The sequence below is a fragment of the Oryza glaberrima genome, chromosome 4 (assembly GCF_000147395.1).
Source record: "Oryza glaberrima chromosome 4, OglaRS2, whole genome shotgun sequence".
Taxonomy (NCBI): Eukaryota; Viridiplantae; Streptophyta; class Magnoliopsida; order Poales; family Poaceae; genus Oryza; species Oryza glaberrima.
In genome coordinates this window covers 20,003,475-20,024,922 of record NC_068329.1, presented here as the reverse complement: position 1 = coordinate 20,024,922, position 21,448 = coordinate 20,003,475, and the positions used below count along the sequence as shown (strand labels likewise).

General features: G+C 46.4%; 4 protein-coding genes across 4 annotated transcripts; 3 read left to right on the top strand and 1 right to left on the bottom strand.

The window, feature by feature from the left end:
- Positions 1–927: 927 nt before the first annotated feature.
- LOC127772129 (ATP-dependent RNA helicase SUV3L, mitochondrial) lies at positions 928–4,893 on the top strand. The gene is made up of 2 exons (XM_052298118.1): positions 928–3,094; positions 4,368–4,893. The coding sequence occupies exons 1-2, from the start codon at positions 945–947 to the stop codon at positions 4,420–4,422; spliced, it is 2,205 nt and encodes a 734-aa protein (XP_052154078.1). The 5' UTR covers positions 928–944; the 3' UTR covers positions 4,423–4,893.
- A 1,002-nt stretch (positions 4,894–5,895) lies between these two features.
- LOC127769481 (NAP1-related protein 1) lies at positions 5,896–9,586 on the top strand. The gene is made up of 10 exons (XM_052295066.1): positions 5,896–6,165; positions 7,313–7,435; positions 7,551–7,601; positions 7,789–7,860; positions 7,940–8,053; positions 8,145–8,206; positions 8,581–8,641; positions 8,783–8,839; positions 8,929–8,970; positions 9,205–9,586. The coding sequence occupies exons 1-10, from the start codon at positions 6,043–6,045 to the stop codon at positions 9,274–9,276; spliced, it is 777 nt and encodes a 258-aa protein (XP_052151026.1). The 5' UTR covers positions 5,896–6,042; the 3' UTR covers positions 9,277–9,586.
- An 822-nt stretch (positions 9,587–10,408) lies between these two features.
- On the top strand, positions 10,409–13,223 carry LOC127770524 (uncharacterized). The gene is made up of 7 exons (XM_052296275.1): positions 10,409–10,764; positions 10,880–10,915; positions 11,028–11,165; positions 11,318–11,404; positions 12,064–12,111; positions 12,203–12,279; positions 12,849–13,223. The coding sequence occupies exons 1-7, from the start codon at positions 10,690–10,692 to the stop codon at positions 12,994–12,996; spliced, it is 609 nt and encodes a 202-aa protein (XP_052152235.1). The 5' UTR covers positions 10,409–10,689; the 3' UTR covers positions 12,997–13,223.
- Positions 13,224–13,727: 504 nt separating this feature from the next.
- LOC127770523 (glyceraldehyde-3-phosphate dehydrogenase A, chloroplastic) lies at positions 13,728–15,672 on the bottom strand. Its single transcript, XM_052296274.1, has 4 exons — positions 15,508–15,672; positions 15,300–15,410; positions 14,648–15,200; positions 13,728–14,547 (listed from the first exon to the last, which is right to left on the bottom strand). The coding sequence occupies exons 1-4, from the start codon at positions 15,547–15,549 to the stop codon at positions 14,045–14,047; spliced, it is 1,209 nt and encodes a 402-aa protein (XP_052152234.1). The 5' UTR covers positions 15,550–15,672; the 3' UTR covers positions 13,728–14,044.
- Between the last annotated feature and the right edge of the window lie 5,776 nt (positions 15,673–21,448).

Genomic DNA, 21,448 nt, shown 5'->3' with positions numbered 1-21,448 from the left:
TCAATACCACATAAAGAACCAAATGATGCATTCACCTTCTTCTTTCTCTCCTCATCCCCTCTCATCTGATCTTTGGAGTGGATTCATCCTCTTCCGGAGCTTGAGATAGAAGTCATTGTCGTGTCTGCAATTGCCAAGGACGAGGTGGTCACACCGATGCTTCGGCTGGAGCTCGATCTAGATGGCGTCATCGCTGCTATTGTCGTAGTCTTGATGATTAATCAATTCAATCTTGGCTGTCATGAGAGGAGAGGTTAGATTTCGTGGTATAGATGGAAAATTTGGTTATTAGATTTCGTGGTATAGATGGAAATTTTGGTTATCTTTGTGGTATTATTTGGCATTCAAAAAATTTTGTGGTATTCTTTGATTGGAGCAAATGTTTGTTATGGGCGGATTTTCTCAAGGAAAAAGTACACCAAGGGTCCCTCAACTTGTCATCGAGTTACAAAATCGTCCCCCAACCACAAAACCAAATATGAAACATCCCTCATCTTGAGGAATAAGAAGCAGCCCATAACAAACATTTGCTCCGAGAGGAGAGAAGTGAGAGAGGGAGATAGAGGAGGAAGGAGAGGATGGGATAACGTGGCATTCTGACATGTGGGGCCCATGTGGGTCACATGCTGACTCGGCCACTACGTGGGATAAAATCGGGCTCAAGACCACTGAGGGAACTAAAGTAAACGGTTTTGTAAGTTGAGATGAATGTTTCATATCTGGTTTTGTGGTTGGGGACGATTTTGTAACTCGATGACAAGTTGAGGGACCTTCGGTGTACTTTTTCCTTTTCTCAAAGGTTAGCTATCAACGCCGCCGACTCCGCTGGCGGCCCAACTCGGCCCACGGCCAATTACTGGGCCGCCGCCTGTCGCGCGACGCCTCTCCCTTCTTCCCCTTGCCCCATGTCGCCGGCCGCCTCCTAACCCGACCTACTACCCTCCATGGCCGCCGCCGCCGCCATCGCCGCCGCACTCCTCCGCCGCTCCACTTCCTCTCACAACCACCGGCGCATCCTCCTCCTCCCACTCCTCTCCCACCTCCAGCGGGCCGCGCCCCGATCCCCTTCCCCCTGGAACCCGCCGCCCCACCACCGCTTCTTCTTCTCCTCCGACGTGACCGCCGAGGGGGACAGTAAGCCGCGGCCGCCTCTTGACGGGAAGCAGCTATGGCGCGAGGTGTCGACCTCGGAGCCCGCCACCGGCGCGTCGCGCCTCCCGAAGGCCACGTGGGACGCCGTGGTGGCGCTCCTCCGCCGCTTCGGCAAGGACCCGGCTATGTCCGACCAAGCCCTCGCGCTCTACATCCCCGCCTCGGCGTTCCCCACCTACGCCCGCCGCTTCCGCCACTTCCTCCCCGCGCGCCTCTCCCTGGAGTCCGCCGAGCACCTCCTCTCCCTCCCGGCCGACGACGCGCACGCCCTCCTCCTCCCGACCTTCGCTGAGTTCTGCGTGACCCACCTCGCGGACGAGCTGAGGAAGCACGAGTCCGTCATGGCCGCGGCGGACCTCACGGCGCCGCACGCGTGGTACCCCTTCGCCCGCGCCATGCGCCGGCGGGTGGTGTACCACTGCGGGCCCACCAACAGCGGCAAGACGCACAACGCGCTCACCCGCTTCGCCGCCGCCAAGTCCGGCGTGTACTGCAGCCCGCTCCGGCTCCTCGCCATGGAGGTCTTCGACAAGGTCAATGCCCTGGGCGTCTACTGCAGCCTCCGCACTGGACAGGAGATCAAGGAGGTGCCATTCTCCAACCACGTCGCATGCACGATCGAAATGCTCTCCACGGAGGAGCCCTACGAGGTTGCTGTGGTTGATGAGATACAGATGATGGCTGACCCTGTCAGGGGCTATGCGTGGACACGAGCCGTTCTTGGGCTCAAGGCAGACGAGATACATCTCTGTGGTGACCCTAGTGTTCTGAAGATTGTTCGGAAGATTTGCGCAGATACTGGAGATGATTTGGAGGTGCATCAATATGAGCGCTTCAAACCGCTTGTTGTTGAAGCAAAGACACTGCTTGGAGACCTCAAGAATGTGCGCTCTGGTGACTGCATTGTCGCGTTTTCACGCAGAGAGATATTTGAGGTGAAACTGGCAATCGAGAAGTTTACGAAGCACAAGTGTTGCGTTATATATGGAGCTCTTCCACCAGAGACACGGCGGCAGCAAGCAAAGCTGTTTAATGAGCAGGATAATGAGTATGATGTGCTTGTAGCAAGTGATGCTGTTGGTATGGGATTGAACCTCAACATTAGGAGAGTGGTATTCTATAGTTTGGCCAAGTACAATGGGGACAGGATGGTACCTGTTGCTGCTTCACAGGTAAAACAGATTGCTGGGCGAGCTGGTCGGAGAGGCAGTATTTACCCAGATGGGCTGACAACCACCTTCTTGTTGGATGATTTGGATTATTTGATCCAGTGCCTTCAGCAACCATTTGAGGAAGCGAAGAAAGTTGGTCTATTCCCTTGCTTTGAGCAGGTGGAAAGTTTTGCCAGCCAGTTTCCTGACCTTACCTTCAATGAACTGCTGGATAAGTTCCGTGAAAATTGCCGCGTCGACAGTACATACTTCATGTGTCACCAGGAAAGTATCAAGAAGGTTGCTAATATGCTTGAGAGGATCCAGGGTCTCTCCCTCAAGGATCGCTACAATTTTTGTTTTGCTCCAGTGAATATAAGGGATCCAAAAGCCATGTACCATCTTCTGAGATTTGCTACAAACTATAGCCAAAGCCGTCGTGTTAGCATTGCAATGGGAATGCCAAAGGGTTCTGCAAAGAACGACACTGAGCTTCTGGACCTTGAGACAAAACATCAGGTCCTGTCAATGTACTTGTGGTTGTCACACCATTTTGAGGAAGATCATTTTCCTCATGTGCAGAAAGCTGAGGAAATGTCAATAAATATTGCAGATTTACTTGCTAAGTCACTTGCCAAAGCAAGCTGGAAGCCTACATCAAGACAACAAGCAAAACCAAGACGAGAAAATGAAGAAGACAACGATGTGGAGCAGGCATCAGATGATAATGCAAAGAATGATTCAGAAGATGGTTATGAAAGGTCAATATCACGTATAAAACCGTTCATGAGGTACAGCTTCCAACCCATATGTTTCATAGATATGCTGATTCAGCAAAATTACATACATTTTTTTTCTTTCATATAGTTCTCGAACATATGGTACTTTTTAAATGCAATAGCTCAAGATATCAGATTTGTCTTCTTATATCAACAAAATTAGTATTTTAAGGAGCTACTGCAATGCATCTGTGGAAGTGTTTTATTGGACCCAAGAACATCTCCTGTAAACGACCACAGCTATTATATGAATCAGTGTGATGGCAAAATTAGAGCAAACCTTGTCTATTTCATGAACCTATAACATAAAGTGTTCTCTTTAGTCTTTACTTGTTGAGGATGGTAAATTGGTAAGGAGTAAGGACAACTATATTTTGTATGAAGTCAATGGGCATGCTGGTGCTGAAAACAGGCACTTCTTTCATGTTCAAACTAAAAATATCATTATATGCCCACTAAATGTGCTTAGAATTAAATTTAAATCTGTGGAAAGGGGCTGTTTGATATATTATAATCCCACATAAAGGTTGCTAGTTGCTACAACCAGAAAAAAAAATCTCATTTGCATATTGTGTCTGCTGACTTAAGGCCATGAAGTGCTATGAATGTGTTTGCTTTTTTTCGCTCATGATAATTGCCAGGAAAGTAGTAGCGGTATGTAACTGTTTGTCACCAGTTTTCAATGCTGGCAGTAACTTTTGATTAAACTAGTGGAACTATATGGTTATATCATTCCATTGGAAACTCCACAGTGTTTCTTCAAGTTTCATGACCTCATTCATTTTGTTTTGGCTAAACTAAATTGAAAATTCTTAATAATCTACAAGAATTTTATCACTGACATTGGTCATTGATGTTTCACTGATTTGAATGATCGCACCTTGTAATGTAACACTAGATCAGCAGGGTTTTTTTTTTCATATTAGTTAAGTTCCTCTGAAGATTAAGTCCGGCTAAGTTTCCTGATAATGCAGAAATTTGCTTTTCATTTGCCTTTTTTCAAAGGAAAATATTTTTCCCAATTATTATCATATACGTACATTGATATGTTTGAACGAGGTGAAAAGGAACATCTGCATTCTTGTTCTCAAGGTTTAAAAATACCATGTTAAAAGAAGAAAAAGAAAAAGATCGCAGAGTTGATTGCGTGGTGGGGCCAGATTTTGCCCAAGTAATTTCGTAAATTTAGAATGTATAAAACAATTTTCATTTAGAATGTATATAACAATTTTCAATTAGAATGTAGTTTCAGATACAGTTATGATGGTATTGTTTCCTTTTGCAGGAAAAGGCTGGATAGACCTAGTCAGGACCCTTCTTCCTTGAACTTTGTGGCATGAATTACTTGTGGCCTGGGTGATTAACCCCGACTGATTGCTTCATGAGATCGTGTGTAGCCAAGTCGTTGCAGCCATTTCAACCTCCCAGAACTGGCAGTTCATCTATCAGTTCTGGTGTAGGATGGTTGGTTATGTTGGCTGAAGTTTGGAATTGATCTTATCCTCAAAATGACACTGAAGCCATCCAGAGGTGTAAGCTAGTATGCTTTAGTGGCGCCACGGGATACTTTAACTTCAGTTTTGTAGATTATTTGCACGAGAAGGATATATCGACATGAATTCATCAGAATTAAGTTATTAGTGTTTTCCTGATATGAACAAGGGAGTAAGGGACTGTGGTAATAAGTTAGCTGGGGGATATACGGTTTTTTTATTGGGTATTCACTTAGCCTTGGATGTAAGGGACTAGAAAGTAAACTTGTTTTGTTTCAGTTCTGTTTGAATCAATGGCAGCGGTATAACCTTCTGCAACGTTCTCACCTGAGTTTTCCAGTGCTCATAAAAAAATTCTTGTGCTCAGTCAGCACACAGGTGTAACTACTGTTTCTAATCAGGGATGAACGCGTCCATGAGCACTCATCGGCACAGTGTAACACGAGACTAGAAAATAATATCGCACTTTGCCCGTTCCATAAAAAAAACGAACTTAATTTTTCATTTGGTGCAATAAAAGGCATATGTTTCGTGTGTTTTCAATTCCTATAAGATTAAAGATACATGATACTCCCTCGGTCCCTAAATATTTGATGCCGTTGTCTTTTTTAAACATGTTTGATCGTTCGTCTTATTAAAAAAAAATTTAAGATTCTTTTCCTATCATTTGATTCATTGTTAAATATACTACTACCACTACTACTCAAGCAGCTTAGGATAGGTTAGCTGTTGGTGTGGTGTTGTGGTTGTGGTTTTCGCTCAGTTTCCTAATTAACCGAGCGCTGTAAGGTTTGATCCTGTTTTCTCCTTAAAATGGAATATCTTCTTCTTAATATAAAAAGTCGGCAATGGCCTGATCGTTTGAAAAAAAAAAGATAGAAGGTGTTGGGAGGATTAAATTTTAAAAATATATTTCTTTCTCGATTTTTGTATATATTTACATAAATATACACTCTCCGCGGGATAGAAACGTGCCACCGCACCGTCGACGTCACGCGGCACAAAAGGCGCAGGATCGATGGGAGGGGCGGTGGTGCGGCACCCACACGCGTGACCGCATGTGTGTAAGATGGATGGATTAGGTATTAATAATACAATATATTTACAACAAACTATTATATAAATAAATATATTATTAGATTGATTATCGATGATATTTTAATTAAACTTCCTCTTCAGATAAAGAAACTACTATTTGTTTCAAAGGGACCTAGCCCATAAGAAAATGAGGCCCAACCCAACCCAACTCAAACCGGCGAATCTCTGCGCGCGGCCCGATATAAAAGGGCTCGCAACATACAGCACCCACCATCCCCTAACCCCTGACCACCCCCCCCCGCCTCCGCACCCGCCTCCGGCTGCCTCCTCCCCTCTCGGCGGGCGGCGGCAGCAGTGGCGGCAGAGTCAGCAGACCTCGCCGGGAAGCTAAAGCCCTAGAGCTCGCGGAAGGGTTTATCGCAACGGGCGATGGCGGCGGCGGAGCAGAAGGGGAAGAAGCCGAGGACCGACGGCGCGGAGGCCGAGCCCTTCGACGCCGCCCTGCTGCAGTCCATCGAGAAGCTCCAGGAGATCCAGGACGAGATCGAGAAGGTGAGTCGGCGTTGGATCCTCTAGCACGGCGTGGTTGCTGCTGCTGGGGCGTTTGTATTTTTTTTTAGGGGGCTGGGGTTTTGGGGGTTTATGGGTTCGCGGAGCGGTTGCGGCTCAGGGGGCGCGCGGGATTTAGGAGAAGTTCGACTCCCGATTCTGATTCTGTTGTGTTTATGATATCGTTTCACTGCGGAACGAACGGTTGATGAATGATTGGTTTACTATGGCTGGGTAGACATGGTTTGGGAGATCGGGTTTTCAACTTTTCGGTTCTCTCTATGGCTCAAGTTGGGACATAAGTGCTATGTTAGATGCTAGATAGCTTGTCCATGTTCTCTCTATGGCTTGACCTGTTTGGAGGCCTGATATTGTGGAATTGTGAAAGTTAGCAGTAGATGTTGTGCCTGTTTTGTTCTGTCAGATACTTAAAATCAGTTGACTGTGAACCCATGGCCATTGAACTGTAGACGTCTAGAATAGATTGTGCTACAGTTAAATGCTTTATGAGCACTTTGAGATGCATGTGGAGCTCATTGGAGAGTAGTTAGCTGCAAAAGTTTTTTCACATTCAACTTAGAGGTTGGAGGCTTCAAAATGTGGTCAGAAATGCTTTAGGAAACTCGTCTGTCTTTGTTCAATTCCTCTGGCAATTTAAATTAGTTCTATAATGTAATCGCAGAACTGTACAAGCTAAATTGGGTGCTCTAATGTCCAGAAACTCCACATATTCTCAGACAAAGCTAATACGTGCAAATTCTCGGTTTCTCTGGAATGAGAAAAATTCTTGCATGACTTGGTTCATGATTACCTGATCTGCACAACATTGCATTCCAGACTCCCTTGTCTACCAGATATTGTGCATCATGGATTCAGCTTCGTTTCAGGGCTTTTTATTTGACTTCATAATTACTCCATTCTATTAGTTTTAGTATCAGGATTAGTGATTTAATTGAACTAAGTGAAAATTATCATAATCAATGATGCAATCTCTAAAATTGTACTGCTAACAAAGTGTTCCTTTCCAGAATTATTGTTTGAGTACCTACAATTCCAATTTCATATGTTGATTGGACCTGATACAATCAGCTGGAATGTTTAGTGGGTTTTGAATGTTAGGCTCTTAGTTCATTGCATTAACTGAGTTCAGGTTAATGAGGAAGCATGTGATAAAGTTCTGGAGTTGGAACAGAAATACAACGAGGTTCGCAGACCAGTTTATGTTCGACGGAATGAAATTATCAAGCAAATTCCTAACTTCTGGCTGACAGCGGTCTGTAATATGTTTCTACAATGATTTTTATTTCATGCTCTTTCGGATTGAATTGTTGATTGATTAAAACCTTTCATCTACTTATTAATTATGCTATCTACTGTTCATCTTGCAGTTTCTTAGCCATCCTATGCTTGGTGAACTATTAACTGAAGATGATCAAAAGGTACCTTTCTTTTGTGGACTACTAACATTAACTTTGATATACTTTTAAATCAAAAGTAGTATGAGGCGTACTAAAGCAAGGAAATATTGATTTTCTCAGTAGTCCTATGGGAACAATCGACGCACAATGAACACAATGAAATATATTACTAGAACTACGTCATGAGCTTTCTTATTTTTTATTATAGATTTTCAAACACTTGGAGTCTATCGACGTGGATGACTCAGAAGATATCAAATCAGGCTACTCCATTACTCTCGTGAGCTTCTTTGCACTTGCAAGATATTATTTCCTTATTTCTTTTACCGTGATTACAATTGCTTGTCATTGAACTGTAGACATTCTCCCCCAATCCATATTTTGAAGATACAAAGCTTACAAAAACATATTCCTTTAGTGACGACGAAGCAGTCAAAGTAAAGGCTACCTCCATCAGGTGGAAGAAAGGAATGGTATGGTACCCTTTTGATCGATCTAAGTGTTTCTGTTGCTATGCTTGTGCAAAGAGAACCTATTAACCTAATAACATTTTTAACATTTAAGGATATTGCCAATGATCGTGCGTACACGAAGAAAGGGGACAAGCGAATCTTAATTGATGAAAGGTTGTTATTTCTATCTGTTTCACAATTTTGGTCTTCTCTTTTCTACTTGGAAGTTGGAAGAAATAGTAGGGACCTTCTATAAAGTAATCTTAGCATGCTAGCTTTATTCCTTGTTTCATTCCTGGTAAACCTGCTGGTTATGTTGCTTGATATAATTCGATAACCGACTAGCAACTGCCAAAGGCACATGATAGCATTCTTTTCACTATTTTGTTAGATATCATTTATATGAACTGTCTGTTTTTTGGGTGCGGTGGAGGCTTTCTGCCATGTCTATATCCATTTCTTACTTTTATATAATATTGTGTTCTTTGTTTGTCACAACTGGGTTCTTGGCAGTTAAGTTGTTAACACGTCTTCATTTTCCTTTGCAGTTTCTTTACTTGGTTCAATAGTGAAAAGAACAGAAGTTTTGCTCATGGAGCTATGGATGAGGTATAATCGTCCCACTGGCTCGTGCTAAACCATGATTGTTTGAAACTTTGTTTAGTTGTAAATTATTCGAAGTTCTATCACAAGAGTTTTGGAATATCCTATGCTCTGTGAAGATGTTCTCTGAGAACTTTATTTGCACAGGTGGCAGATGTCATCAAGGAAGATCTGTGGCCTAATCCTTTGAAGTACTTCAACAATGTTAGTCTTTCTACCGTAATAAGTGGTTTGTTTTATTTCTGTTATTCCTAAATCCTAATATCTTGTCCTATCCAACATCTCATTTGCAGGAATTTGAAGAAGAATTAGAGCTACTGGATGACGATGACGAGGTAATCCTACCTCACATTTGTAAATATATAAAGCGTGATAGCTTATCAGTGTGCTCATAATGGTTACTCCCAGTACAACATTGCATGTCATCCTTTCTTATGCTGGTGATATTTTAACTTTTCAGTAAGGTTATTTTAGCAATATTTTTTTGCGCTTGACTGGTAGGTGAATTATTACTGTTGAACTTTAACCATTGTATATCTGTATTTATCCTCCACTCGCAACATTTTTAGGTATCTGATGATGACGATGAGGAGGATGATGAAGACCAAGGTGAAGGAGAGGAGGATGGAGAGGAGAACTGAGCTCTCTGTCATGTCAGATTCTTTTGGCCTGGACAACTTATGTCTGCAGAAAGCGGAGACCGGGCCTCCTGGAGGGCTGAAACAGCAGGGCGTCCACTTTTGCGGCGTTGTGGTGCTCGACTTAGCTGGCAGTGTAGGGACTTGCTCCGAAAAACTTTGTTCTATGGAGAAATAACTCGAGTTCAATAGATGATTTTGTTGCATGCGCGATCGAAATGTTGCGTGTTGTTTGGAAGTGTTATTTACCTTGCCGTTGGATTAGTGTTTATAACGCTATTATATATAGAGAATGATCAAATTAAATTTTGCAGCCTCTCACGCGCCGACTGCCAGAGTTAATTTTCCAGAATACCTGAATCTGAATGGCACACCCTTGCCTTTTTGCTATGTTCTGAGTTTCCCTGCGCGGCGTATCTGGAGCATTCAGTAGGTTCCATTCCAAGCTGAACAATGTTACCAGGAATGCCGTGAATCGGGATGCCGACGGATGACGAATCCTCTCCGAAAATACTGTTTCTTCTATTTACAACAAGATGTCATATGATTATATTATGTTAAAAGAAAAACATGTGTTTCAAACTGTTAGAACTCAAAGTTTCATATGTGATAGTAATATATTTCAATGCAAATCTTTAGCGTGTTTCATAAAACTACCTACCACTCCTCTCTCTCGTCTCTCTTCACCTCATCCATATATGCATGTATATATTTAGTGACCTTCAAAACTTTTTTCTCCTAAACTACTTATCTAATCTACGATACGATCCCACTATTATATTTGTTGCAATTAAATCTTTACAAGTTATCGTATGATTATATTCTGATGAAAGAAAAACATATGTTTCAGTCTGTTAACACGTAATGTTTTATACGTGATAAGTACATGTTTTTAACATGTGTCTCCACTGTGTTTCAGTGAATAAATTTTTTTGTTTCGTTTCACTAGTGATCAAGTACAACATTTAACCGACCGATTTTTTTTAAAAAGAAGATAGGGCGCCCCATTCAAGGGATTCTTCCCAACGCTACGTGAGAATGTGAAATGGGCGGTTTTGTCCCTAAATTTTTTGCTGGAAGCAGTTGAATTCCGGCGGCCGCGTGAGATGGGCCGCTCGCTTCGCCGGCCCGTCCGGGCCTCCGAGCGTCCCCGCTCGTCGCCTCGTCCCCTGCCTGCGCCGCAGCGGAGCAACCGGCACTACCGAACCGCTCGGCGTAGCATCCACGCAGCGCAGGGGAAGGAAGCCGAAGCGCGGCCGCCGCGCGTGAGATCGACGCGCGGCGACTTCGCCAACCTTCCCTATAAAGCGCTGCCCCAATCGCCAAGCCCACCGACCTCCTCCTCCTCTCCAGTCTCCACCACCGACTTCCTCCACCGACTTCTTCGTTTGATCTCGGGCTCCGGAGGAGCGGAGGATGTCCGGCGAGAGATGCGCCGGGCGGCCGCTGTTCGGCGGCGCCATCTCCAGCACCTTCCCCGTCCGGTTCCAGGTACTCCCTCGCCTCCCCCACCTTCCTCCTTGCGAGGCGGCGGCTTATCGTTCCTTCACGCTGTACTGCGCTTACCCCCCCCCCCCCCGTTTTCCTTTGGTTTTTTTTTGGTCAGGATGCGAGCAACATCAGGCAAGTCCCCGACCATCAGGTTCGTGCACCTCTCGCTTTTGATCCCTTTTGAGTTTGGTTTTGTGTTCGGGGGGGAGTTTCTGCGGGTGGCTGATGCGTATGCTTTGATTGGGTTGGGGTTTGCTGCGCAGGAGGTGTTCGTTGACCCGGCCCGCGACGAGAGCCTCATCTTCGAGCTGCTCGACCTCAAGGGCGAGGTAGAGGACGGCGGCAGCGCGCTCTGGTTCCTGCGCGACATCGCCAACGAGCAGGACGCGGGGGACAACTTGGTGAGGATAACCTGTTAGTGCTTCAGCATACTACTTCGTCAAACATTAGAGTTAGGAGTCGATGTAACGTAATCAGGAGTTCCTGACTGTTTGTGTTAGAGATTCGAGGGCTCATGCCTTTAAACTGAGTTAAATTCATGTTTGTTGGCTAGGTAGTTGAGCACTCTGGGACGATCGAGCTAGGTGGTCTGCGATTTGGAGATGCTCCTGCAGTGGCTGGAACTGCGGTTGGTCAGCTGGTAAGATTATTTCCTCTTTGTGTTGTGCTTTGCCAACTCCAGATTATTCTGCACCTTGCGATAAATCAATATCCAGCACATTAGATTTTCACCTTCTTTTTCAACAATACAAATATATGATGGCACAATATTGCTGGAGTTGTATAGGTTTAGGTGATCACACTTCATACTTGAACAGCTGCACATTACAGAGAATGGAAACAGATTTTGGTAGCAATTGGCATGCCTAAGAAAAATAACAATGATGTATGGATAAATACTAGGGATTACTGGACGTTTTGTTGGTTGAACTGTAGGTGGGCTGAACCATTCTCATATAATTGATGACCCCTTTAAATCATAGTGTTGGAGGTATATGTTTCTAGGTTCTACATCCTTCTCTTTCCAGATAAGTAGTAATGCAGATGTCTAAGTGGAAAATAAAGTCTGGGAGAAATTAATGATCAAGAATCCTCCATAACATAAATAGATCCATGAAACATTATGATTTGTGCAAAATTATCGAACTACGGTGTATCATGATTTCATTAACTCTGGTAGTTCAGTTCATTGATGCACATTGATACTTGATAGCTTGGATATGCTGTATAATCAACACTGGATGGTGAATTGACCAGGAAAGTGCAAAATCTTGTGCTTAATTTTCTTCCTTTTTGTAGGCTATCTCAAAAGGAAGGCAAGGCAGAGAAGCACAGAACATTGTTCGAGTGAGTGCATCCATTCCTTCATTAGTATGTACAACAGGAAAATTTTGAAATCTTGGTTCTTCAAACTGAGTTCTTGGATTACCTATTGCAGCTTTACTTGGCCAATATACGCCTCAAGAATGCAGCTACTGATGTAGTTATTACTGCATATGAGCCACTGTTGATAAAGTAAGCGCAGTATATCACTAATTACGTATACTTTCTGTTAGACAGGCCATTTCTATTAGTTTGTACTTAAGCAGGGTGAAAAGCTCATTTGGACTTCCCATCACAGAAACTACCATTCAGTGTCATCTGTTGGTCATAGCTTGGCTAATATTTGATTATGCATTCTAAGAACTACGGATTGTCTGTATCAGTCTTTCCTTTTTAAAGTCTGGTCGCATCTTGACATGTTTGTGGTGAGTGTTGATAATCTTGTTTGGTGAAACATGCTTACTGTTTAGGAACACACCTGTGCTTACAAAATGAAACAGCCCTATTGTGTTCAGCCTGATGTTTGAATTTTCTTGTCATACTGATTGCTAGTGCACTGGTGGATAGTTAAACAAGACGAAACTAGATTTGTAGTTAAATTCTGATAAACAGCATTAGGTGGTAATGTTAGATTGTTAGAGGTTATTGAAGACTTTATTACAGCTTTTCTGCCCTTCTATATCAAAGTTTACAGCATAATCCTTCAGATATTGTTTTTGTAAATTGAGAATTTGATGTTGTTTCTGTTGCTATTCATTCAGCCCCTTGAGTGAAAGCGCCAGTGCAGTTGCAGCCGGTCCAGCAGTACCAGCAGAACAAGCAGGATGCTTAGCAATGTCTGAGATCTTCAAGCTCGCCGTGATGAACTTCAATGTCCATGACTGGAATCTTTTCAATGGCAGCAGTTGAAACAGGGTGGATAGTTTATCGTAGTACCACTACTGAGCATCGCATGAACTTTTCCTTGGTCTAGTATCTGAACATTATTTTAGATCGGCAACATTCGTTTTGTTAATGTAGTGTCATCAGCAGACCCCTGTTGAACTTGAGTATCATGTTAGCTTCAGGAATTTACTCATTTGGCCCATGATAGTTAATAGTAAGCACTAAATCAGTAAAGAAGAATTATGTGTATCTATCAAGTTAGCTATGAGTTCTGGACTTCTAGTTAGCTAGAGTTCTGGACTTCTTCATTTTTGAGTCCACAGGTTCGAAAAGTTCGTTCTGAAATCAATTGGATTTCCGAAGGAAAATGTCGTCCTCCCTACATTGTATGGACTGGAATATTTGTCCTACACAGTACCATATATTCTTGATCCTTGCTCATTGCAACAGGCACCAAGGATCAGGATGACGAACATGTGAACTATGAGTTACCAAATGAACACGCCCCACGTTGACCAGGTCATGATCCATTTGGATTGGGGCAATTTGTTTCAACCATTCATCGCGCATTTGACGCATCGTCTCGATCGTGGTAAGATCCTCTGGTCACCGTTAAATTTTGTATCTAAAGTCGGTCTCGCTCCTAATTCATTACGTATTTAATTTCCCTGTGAGTTTTACCTTTAAAAGTCATTTACATTTCCTCATGTTATAAGTTAATTAAGATTCACGCATCACAGAAAAACTAACAAAAATGGTCCCAAGCAACATGCTGAAATTCTATACCAGAACCTGGCAACCGGTGTCCGGTAGTATATACGGTATTACACATGAACATTACACAGCATTGCGATTTCCATTTGCCGGAAGTCGATAATAATCCGTGCCGGACAGTGAAAAGTCAGATGAGGTGGGGAAGAAAAGCAAAGAAAGAAACAAGAAACTGTGTTGGGCGCTCGAAACTTCGAAATTCTCATTACAAAGGATCGAGAGGAAGAAGGAAGAAGTCTGGGGAAAATTTTTGGAGCGAGGTGGAGTTACAAAGGCAGCAGCAGCAGCAGCTTCTACGTTCTCACTTCCACTGGTTGGCGACGATGTCGGCGAGGTCGACGACCCTCTGCGAGTATCCCCACTCGTTGTCGTACCAGGCGATGACCTTCACCATGTCGTCGCCCATGACCATGCTGAGCGACGCGTCGATGGTGCACGACACGTCGGAGCACCTGAAGTCGACGGACACGAGCGGCACGTCGCAGACCTCGAGGATGCCCTTGAGCTCGTTGGCGGCGCTGTCGCGGAACGCCTGGTTCACCTCCTCGGCGAGGGTCTTCTTGGACACCTGCACCACGAGGTCGACCACGGACACGTTCGGCGTCGGCACCCGGAGCGCGATCCCGTTGAGCTTCCCCTTGAGGTTCGGGAGCACCAGCGCCACGGCCTTGGCCGCGCCGGTGGACGTCGGCACGATGTTCAGCGCCGCCGCACGCGCGCGCCGGAGGTCACGGTGGCTCGCGTCGAGCAGCCTCTGGTCGCCGGTGTAGGAGTGGGTGGTGGTCATCGTCCCCTTGATGATGCCTGCGCCATTGATTGGTTAAGCATCAGAGAGAGAGAGAGAGAGAGAGAGAGAGAGTTAAAATTGGTCGAGGATCGCTGATGCGCGCGTGTGCGCACGTACCGAACTTCTGGTCGAGGATCTTCACGAAGGGGGCGAGGCAGTTGGTGGTGCAGGAGGCGTTGCTGATGATGGGCTCGTCGGGGCTGTACTGGTCGGCATTGACGCCGACGACGTAGGTGGGGATGTCACCCTTGCCGGGAGCGGTGATGAGCACCTTCTTGGCGCCGGCCTGGATGTGCTTGCCCGCGCCGTCGCGGTCGACGAACACACCGGTGCCCTCGATGACGAGGTCGATGCCGAGCTCGCCCCACGGCAGGTTGGACGGGTTGCGGTCGGAGACGACCTTGATCACCTTGCCGTCGACGGAGATGGCGTTGTCGCCCACGGGCTTGACGTCGGCGTCGAAGATGCCGAGCGTGGAGTCGTACTTGAGGAGGTGCGACGCCTGCTTCACGCCTCCGGTGTCGTTGATGGCGATGACGTCGAGGGGCGAGCTGTCGCCGCGCCCGTGCCAGCACCGCAGGAAGTTGCGCCCGATGCGGCCGAACCCGTTGATCGCCACCTTCAGCTTCGCCTCCGTCGGCGCCCGCCGCGCCCCGCCGCTCGTGCCAACCTGCGCCCGCCGCAACACAAACTTCAACACCCCGCGTCACGCACACGCCGCCTCGACGACGCAACAAAAGTTTTCCGGTGCATTGCTTCACGCACGTACCGCGTGGGTCCTGAAGGAGACCGCGTTCATGAAGTCGTCGGAGGTGGCATTCCGCCGCAGCGGCAGCGACGACGAGTTCCTCAGGCCGGAGAACTCCGACAAGCCGCCTCCCTGCACACATAACCACACACACAGACACCAAACACAATCTTTCAGAGCGATTCTTGCAACCGGGAGAGACGAGCAGTAAGCAACTAACCAAACTTACCTGGAGTGGCACGGTGGCGGCGGAGAGCATGGGCGACGCCATGTCCGACGATCAGATCAAGAAGAATGCAGCAGCAGCAAGCTAGGACGGCGAGGCCGGGAAGTGTGTATATATGAGTGTGGGATTGGGCGCGCCAGGGGTTTGTGGTGCGCGGTGCAGCGAGGTGTCATCGTGAGGCCGGGATTGGGCGAGAGATGAGATTTCGGATAGCCCAACGTATGGCTCCCAGCGTTCTCGCACAGCCATCGCGTCACCCACACAAACACATGTGTGTCACACACATCTCAAAGTTCAGCTGCTCCATCCATTATGTGTCCGCCGTTTTTCTTTTTCCCCTCGGTGATTCTTGTCGCGGTGAAGAACTGAGCGTTCCAGCCTTTCAGGTAGTACGTGATACTGTACGCGGTACTGCATGGGAGGCCCTCTCTGAGACGCAGGCGGTGATGGCTACGCAGCTGATGGATATTCGGCGTTCGATTCTGTCATTCTTGAGGAGGTCGAGCTCGCTTTCGGAGGTAAAAATGCCAAGGTTGGCTGCTCGTGGACCGAGCGGTACAGCTCTTGCGAATGCGAGATTGGCAGATTGCGTCGGTAAACGATGGGCGAGGGGGAGGGGAAGCGAGGATTTGCGAGATGTGGCCATGCGGGCTCGCGCCTGCTGCAATGCATCTTGCGGTGGCCCTCGCCCCCGGTCCATCATCAGTTCAGTCTCCCGGATCCTCTTGTTTTTCTGAGGCCTGGAGTAAGCTTAACATCCACGTCGCTCTCCGGTCTCGGCCAACGTAGCGCTGTTCTTACGTTCCGGGATGTTCAGAAATTCAGATTTCGTTGGGCGCCCACGTTGCCGCTGCCGTTCTTTTTCTTTCTTTTTTTCCCCCTGTTACACAGAAAACACACGTGCACTGTGCATTGTGCACATACACTATAGTTACACATTTGCGGGTAGATCTCTAACACACGTTTAAGAAAAAGAAAGATAGATGATAAATCCTCTCAACTTTACTAAATTCCTATTAAAAACACACCCGCACATGTGGTGTGAGATATGCATGCGCTAGCCATGCACTGAACTCATGACTAGCGGTTAAAAAAAAGCCGATGGTTTCGAACGGCTTGAACTCATAGCCATAGTATACTGAGTCGAGCTAGGTTTTTAGCTCATTAGCTTAATAAGATATACCGTTAGCTACTTGTGTAGCTTGCTAGGCCATGAGGTCAATATATATTTTTATACATTTTATACATAAGTACATTAGTCCATTAATTGCTTATAAATTATTTGGATTCAATGAGTTATTTATCATTTGGTGTTTATTCATTATATTAATATATGATAAATTGGTAAATCAATTCAAAGATGCAAATGTGATATTAATGAGAGAACTCGTTAACGAGTCAAGTTGTGAGTCGAGCCAAGCTGAGTTATGCTTTTAGATCGTTAAGGTTACCAAACCGAGTTAAGATAACAAACCCAAACGCACTAAGCTAGCTCAATATCCTCCCTTCCCACGACTCCACCATCGCATACTGCTCCACCATTCTCTTCCGGACGACTTCAATGTTCACGACTTAACCATCACACGCCCTGCTACTGTCATTCTCTTCCGGACAGTTTTTAATCATCAATTCTATAAAAATAGTGAAATAGGACCTACTTGGTAAAATTTATATCTTATAAACTGAACTTTAAAAACAGATCGATATAGTTTGCGTCTAAATTGTTCACTTTATGTTTTAATTAGCACAAAATTGCAACGGTTTTTATTCATTGTGGCAATTCACACGCTGAGTGGTATAGTGAAGTTAAAATTTTAACTGTCATTCATTAAAATTTAAGTTTTAAAACTTAATTTTAGTTCCAAGTTGATTTGGGGTTTCTTATTCATAGTCTATCTTTCAACCTTAACTTTTAAATCACAAACTTTGCTGGTTTGTTCATTTATATTTTTTTATAGCCTGTCACTCGTGGCTGAACCAATCAGAGCTATGATTGTATTAGGTACCACGGCAATACTTGTGACAATTGTATGTTTTCTTGGCACCTTCCTCACAACAATGATACAAGAGGAAATGTGACGGTTTTGTCCCTTACTTATTGCTAGCTAAAGTTTGGCTCTGATTTTCCTAGCCAAACCTTATACTAGGACTTCATGTTAGCTTAAAGAGATTATTGTGGGCTCCTCCATCTAAACGGGCTCTTATCTCCTTCCTAGCAATACAAAGCCCATCTAGATGACCCACACAAGCCAAACTGAGACGAGCCGGACATAGGTTTGTCCAGGGAAATAAGTTCACTCAGGCTCCCTCAACTAGTGGTCGAATCTAATTCATATCCCTGAACCACGATACCGGATATCTCGACCCCCAACTATTAAAACCAGTGCAATTTGACTCCCTTAACGGTTTTGAAGGGCAGTTTCGCTGACGTGGCGCCTACGTGGCGGCATTGAACAGCGGCGGGTCGCTGCTGACCAAAGAGGAGATCGTCGACACCGCCATGGTCACCCTCTTCGCCGGCCACGACACATCCTCCATCTCCGGAGGGGTGAGGGCCGGAGCGATGGCGTCGCCGCTCCGGCTCTCGCCCGCCCGCTGCCGAAGGGGAGAGGAAGAGAAACAGAGAGGGAGGGAGAAGGAAGGATGAGAGAGGGGGGATGACATGTCGGCCCCACATGTCAGTGAGCCTAAATTTTTTGTTGTGTGAATGACGAACGAGTCCACATATATGTTTTTCACTAGTTAAGCGGCTGAATCTAATTCGTATATCTAACCACAATACTAGATTTCTCAACCATCCAACTATTAAAACAGTATAATGTGACTTCCTCGATAGTTTGGATGACAGTTTCAGCTGATGTGAAGGTGTTGACCTGGTCTTCGTTCAATATGGTATTGATATGGTATTAGAATTTAAAATCATTTGTGACCTATTTATCATTAAAAAAATTATTATGGGGCCCACAATCATCCTCTCCTTCCCATAAAGCTGAGGTTGAGCGGTGGCAGTAAGAGATGGAGCGGCGACGGCGGCATTAAAGAGCTGGGCGGTGGATTCAAGCGGTGCCGCGACGAGGAGAGCAGGAGCGGCAGCAGCGCGTCTCGCGGCTGGTGGCGGTGACTGCAACTGAGGATGCCGGAGACGAGAGCAGCGACGGTGGGTGGGCGGGCGAGAGCCCTCTCCCTTCTCCACCCCCCGGCATAGCCTCGGACTGCAGCAGTGCTTCGGTAGGCGACAACACGGAGGTAGAGGAGTAGCTCGACGGCGCGGATGATGCTCACGAGCTCGGCAGCGCCACCTCTCTCCTCTCCTTTCTAGCCCTTGCCCGCCCGCCCACCTTCGTCGCTCCAGCCCTCGCCCGCTGCCGCTGCCACTCTCGTCTCCGGCCTCCTCGGCCACGGCCATGGCCACCAGCCAAGAGACGCGCTGCCGCTCCAACTCTCCCCACAAATGGCAAAGAGGGAGAGAAAGAAAGGAAAGAATGGAGAGGGAGGGAGGAGGAAGAAGGGAAGGAGAGGATGGTTGTGGGCCCCACGTGTAAGTGGGTCTCACAATATTTTTTTGCGAATGACAAATGGGTCTCATATGCATATATTTAAAATTCAAATGCTATATAAACGCCACGTCAATGCCACGCTGGACGAAGATCGGGTCAATATCGTCATGTAGACGCTACGTCAGCGAAATCGTTCCCTAAAAGTACCGAGGGAGTGAAATTGCATTGGTTTTAATAGTTAGAAAGACAATATATTTAATATTGTGGTTTAGAGATACGAATCAGATTCCCCGGCGTTTCTCACCACTCGTGGGCCGTGGTGCGTCCGAAGAATGAACCTGTGCGCTGTGCGAGTGCGAGAGTTTGCGGAGCTGAAGAAACACCCAGCGCCCCTTTTGATCTACCCCACAGGCCACAGCAGCAGCAGCCACCCTCCTCGCAAAAATGAAAGACCAAAGAAAGCGGCCACTCGTTCGAAGTTCTCGTAAGCATTGGTTAACTAATCACAAGCTTGGTTTCCTTATCAAAAAACCACAAGCGTATGGTTCACCCAGTAACCATGCATGTATATCGAGAGCTTCACGGTCGCATGTGCCCTTGGAATTCTTTATCCAAACTTGGCAGCACGGAATCTTTCTGGAACTGCGCCAACGACCAAGCTAGTGCCAAAACGTTCCGCACAAAATTCTGTCACACGCTCACACCACCTCCAGCTCCAAACCACACGCACATATGCCCCCGCGCCTCCTCCGCCCAACCGTGCCGCCGTGTGTGAACCGAACAGGCTCGCGGCGGCGCCTTTGCGTCCCGGCGGCCGCGCAGCGCACAGCGCTCCAGGCCAGCGCACGCCGAACACGGGGCAGATTCCCCCGCCTCCTACCTGCAGCTGCAGGCTGCCGTTCAGGTGGTTCGGTTCGGAGCTAGCAGCAGCAGCAGCTGCTGCTGCTGCTGCCTGACGCCTGCCACGGCACGCGCGGCTGCCGGCCGGAGCGGGGCGCGGTACACGGGCAGAGTGGCGCTGCGCCGAGCCCATCTGCGCTCCACGTGACGGCGTGCAGAACTACTCCTAAAAACCGGCACATGCGAGGGCCTGCCCTTCTAGCTTTGGGTTGGGTCGGATGATCGTGTTCGCGTCGGACGCGACGCACCTCGGTCGGTCGGGCCCTACCGTGGACTACTTGGTCACATCACTGACTCTCACTGACCCAGTCGCTCCCTCCCCAGCTCGTGCCAGCCAGCCACCATCATTCGACCATGCGAGTGCGTTGCATTTGCACATATACTATGCTCCACCCTGATGTGCCCAGGACATGGCCCTTCCTGTCACACACCGGCCTGATCACCGGGCACGGGCAGCCTTTCGTTCGTGGGTCACTCACAGGCTCGACTGTTCAAGCAGGATCGGCCAGGCCCATGCATCCCGGAGAAATTTTAAAAGGAACCACTGGTGGTCTCTCTGCCTACGTACACCGGTACACGACCTTTTGTTCTGCTGCGGAGTGAGTGACCCTACACAGTGGTACTTGGATTCGTACGTGACAATAGATGAGTAGAAGTAACTCGATCGGTATTCAATCCGATATCTCTTCACGTAGTGTAGGATACTGGAAGATGTGGGGCACATGACCGGCCCAGGGAGTAGTTATGATATCGTACGTTGTGTTTAACGTTACTCGCAAAATAATGATCGAGCATTCGAGCTGCCCGTTATGGTGCTGGGGCAATCAGCCTATGTACACGGACCGTTTTATAAAATTGTTGCCTTGTAGTCTGAATAATCCGTATCTCCCACCTCCACGGTTCGTTCTCATGCATGTTGCCATTCAGCGGCATACGGCGGCATTATTCGTTCGCTGGAAAATCATTCGATCGAGCGGCATCTCCTCCTTGGAGGTCATGGGCGACATGCATGGTCCTGGTCGACAAGCTAGGTCGCCAGATTATGGTTTGTGAGGGATGGCCATGGTGGAGGCAGGAGGCAGCTCGATGGTACCAGTAAGTGCCTCTTGATAAGCCTTTTTTTTAAAAAAAATAAAATCAGGAAATTATAAACATATTAAAAAAAATGTTTGTACAGTGAAAGAGAAGATATCTTTCCTTCTGTTGGGCTTAAACGTGCTTCATGACTTTTTTTTTTCATTTTTGTCATTTCCACTTCGGTTTGGCTAAAAAAAAGTTAACTTAATTTGTATTTTTCACATAAGGTTTCCACTATAGAGCACTAGACTTTATGCACTACTTCTATGATTTTTTTTTTCAAATTTGAAACAAAACAATTTTTACCAAACCATAATTATAGTTTACGCACCCCACGGTAACAACATTTACCGCGGTTGATGTGGCGGGAACCGTTGCTATACTATCAACCCTATCATAGAGCCATTCGAAAGGAATATCATATGGTCCAAAAAAAAAAAGTACAAGCCTTTGTTCCATAGGGCCGTCTA

Bases quoted from the DNA above. Each gene is read 5' to 3' on its own strand.
- LOC127772129 (XM_052298118.1), top strand. From the start codon at position 945: ATGGCCGCCGCCGCCGCCATCGCCGCCGCACTCCTCCGCCGCTCCACT. The intron at 3,095-4,367 runs GTACAGCTTCCA...TTCCTTTTGCAG, and splicing joins CGTATAAAACCGTTCATGAG to GAAAAGGCTGGATAGACCTA.
- LOC127769481 (XM_052295066.1), top strand. From the start codon at position 6,043: ATGGCGGCGGCGGAGCAGAAGGGGAAGAAGCCGAGGACCGACGGCGCG. The intron at 7,602-7,788 runs GTACCTTTCTTT...TTTTTATTATAG, and splicing joins TAACTGAAGATGATCAAAAG to ATTTTCAAACACTTGGAGTC. The intron at 8,054-8,144 runs GTATGGTACCCT...TTAACATTTAAG, and splicing joins TCAGGTGGAAGAAAGGAATG to GATATTGCCAATGATCGTGC.
- LOC127770524 (XM_052296275.1), top strand. From the start codon at position 10,690: ATGTCCGGCGAGAGATGCGCCGGGCGGCCGCTGTTCGGCGGCGCCATC. The intron at 11,405-12,063 runs GTAAGATTATTT...TCCTTTTTGTAG, and splicing joins GAACTGCGGTTGGTCAGCTG to GCTATCTCAAAAGGAAGGCA. The intron at 12,112-12,202 runs GTGAGTGCATCC...TACCTATTGCAG, and splicing joins AAGCACAGAACATTGTTCGA to CTTTACTTGGCCAATATACG.
- LOC127770523 (XM_052296274.1), bottom strand. From the start codon at position 15,549: ATGGCGTCGCCCATGCTCTCCGCCGCCACCGTGCCACTCCAG. The intron at 15,411-15,507 runs GTAAGTTTGGTT...TTATGTGTGCAG, and splicing joins CCGCCACCGTGCCACTCCAG to GGAGGCGGCTTGTCGGAGTT. The intron at 14,548-14,647 runs GTACGTGCGCAC...TCAATGGCGCAG, and splicing joins GATCCTCGACCAGAAGTTCG to GCATCATCAAGGGGACGATG.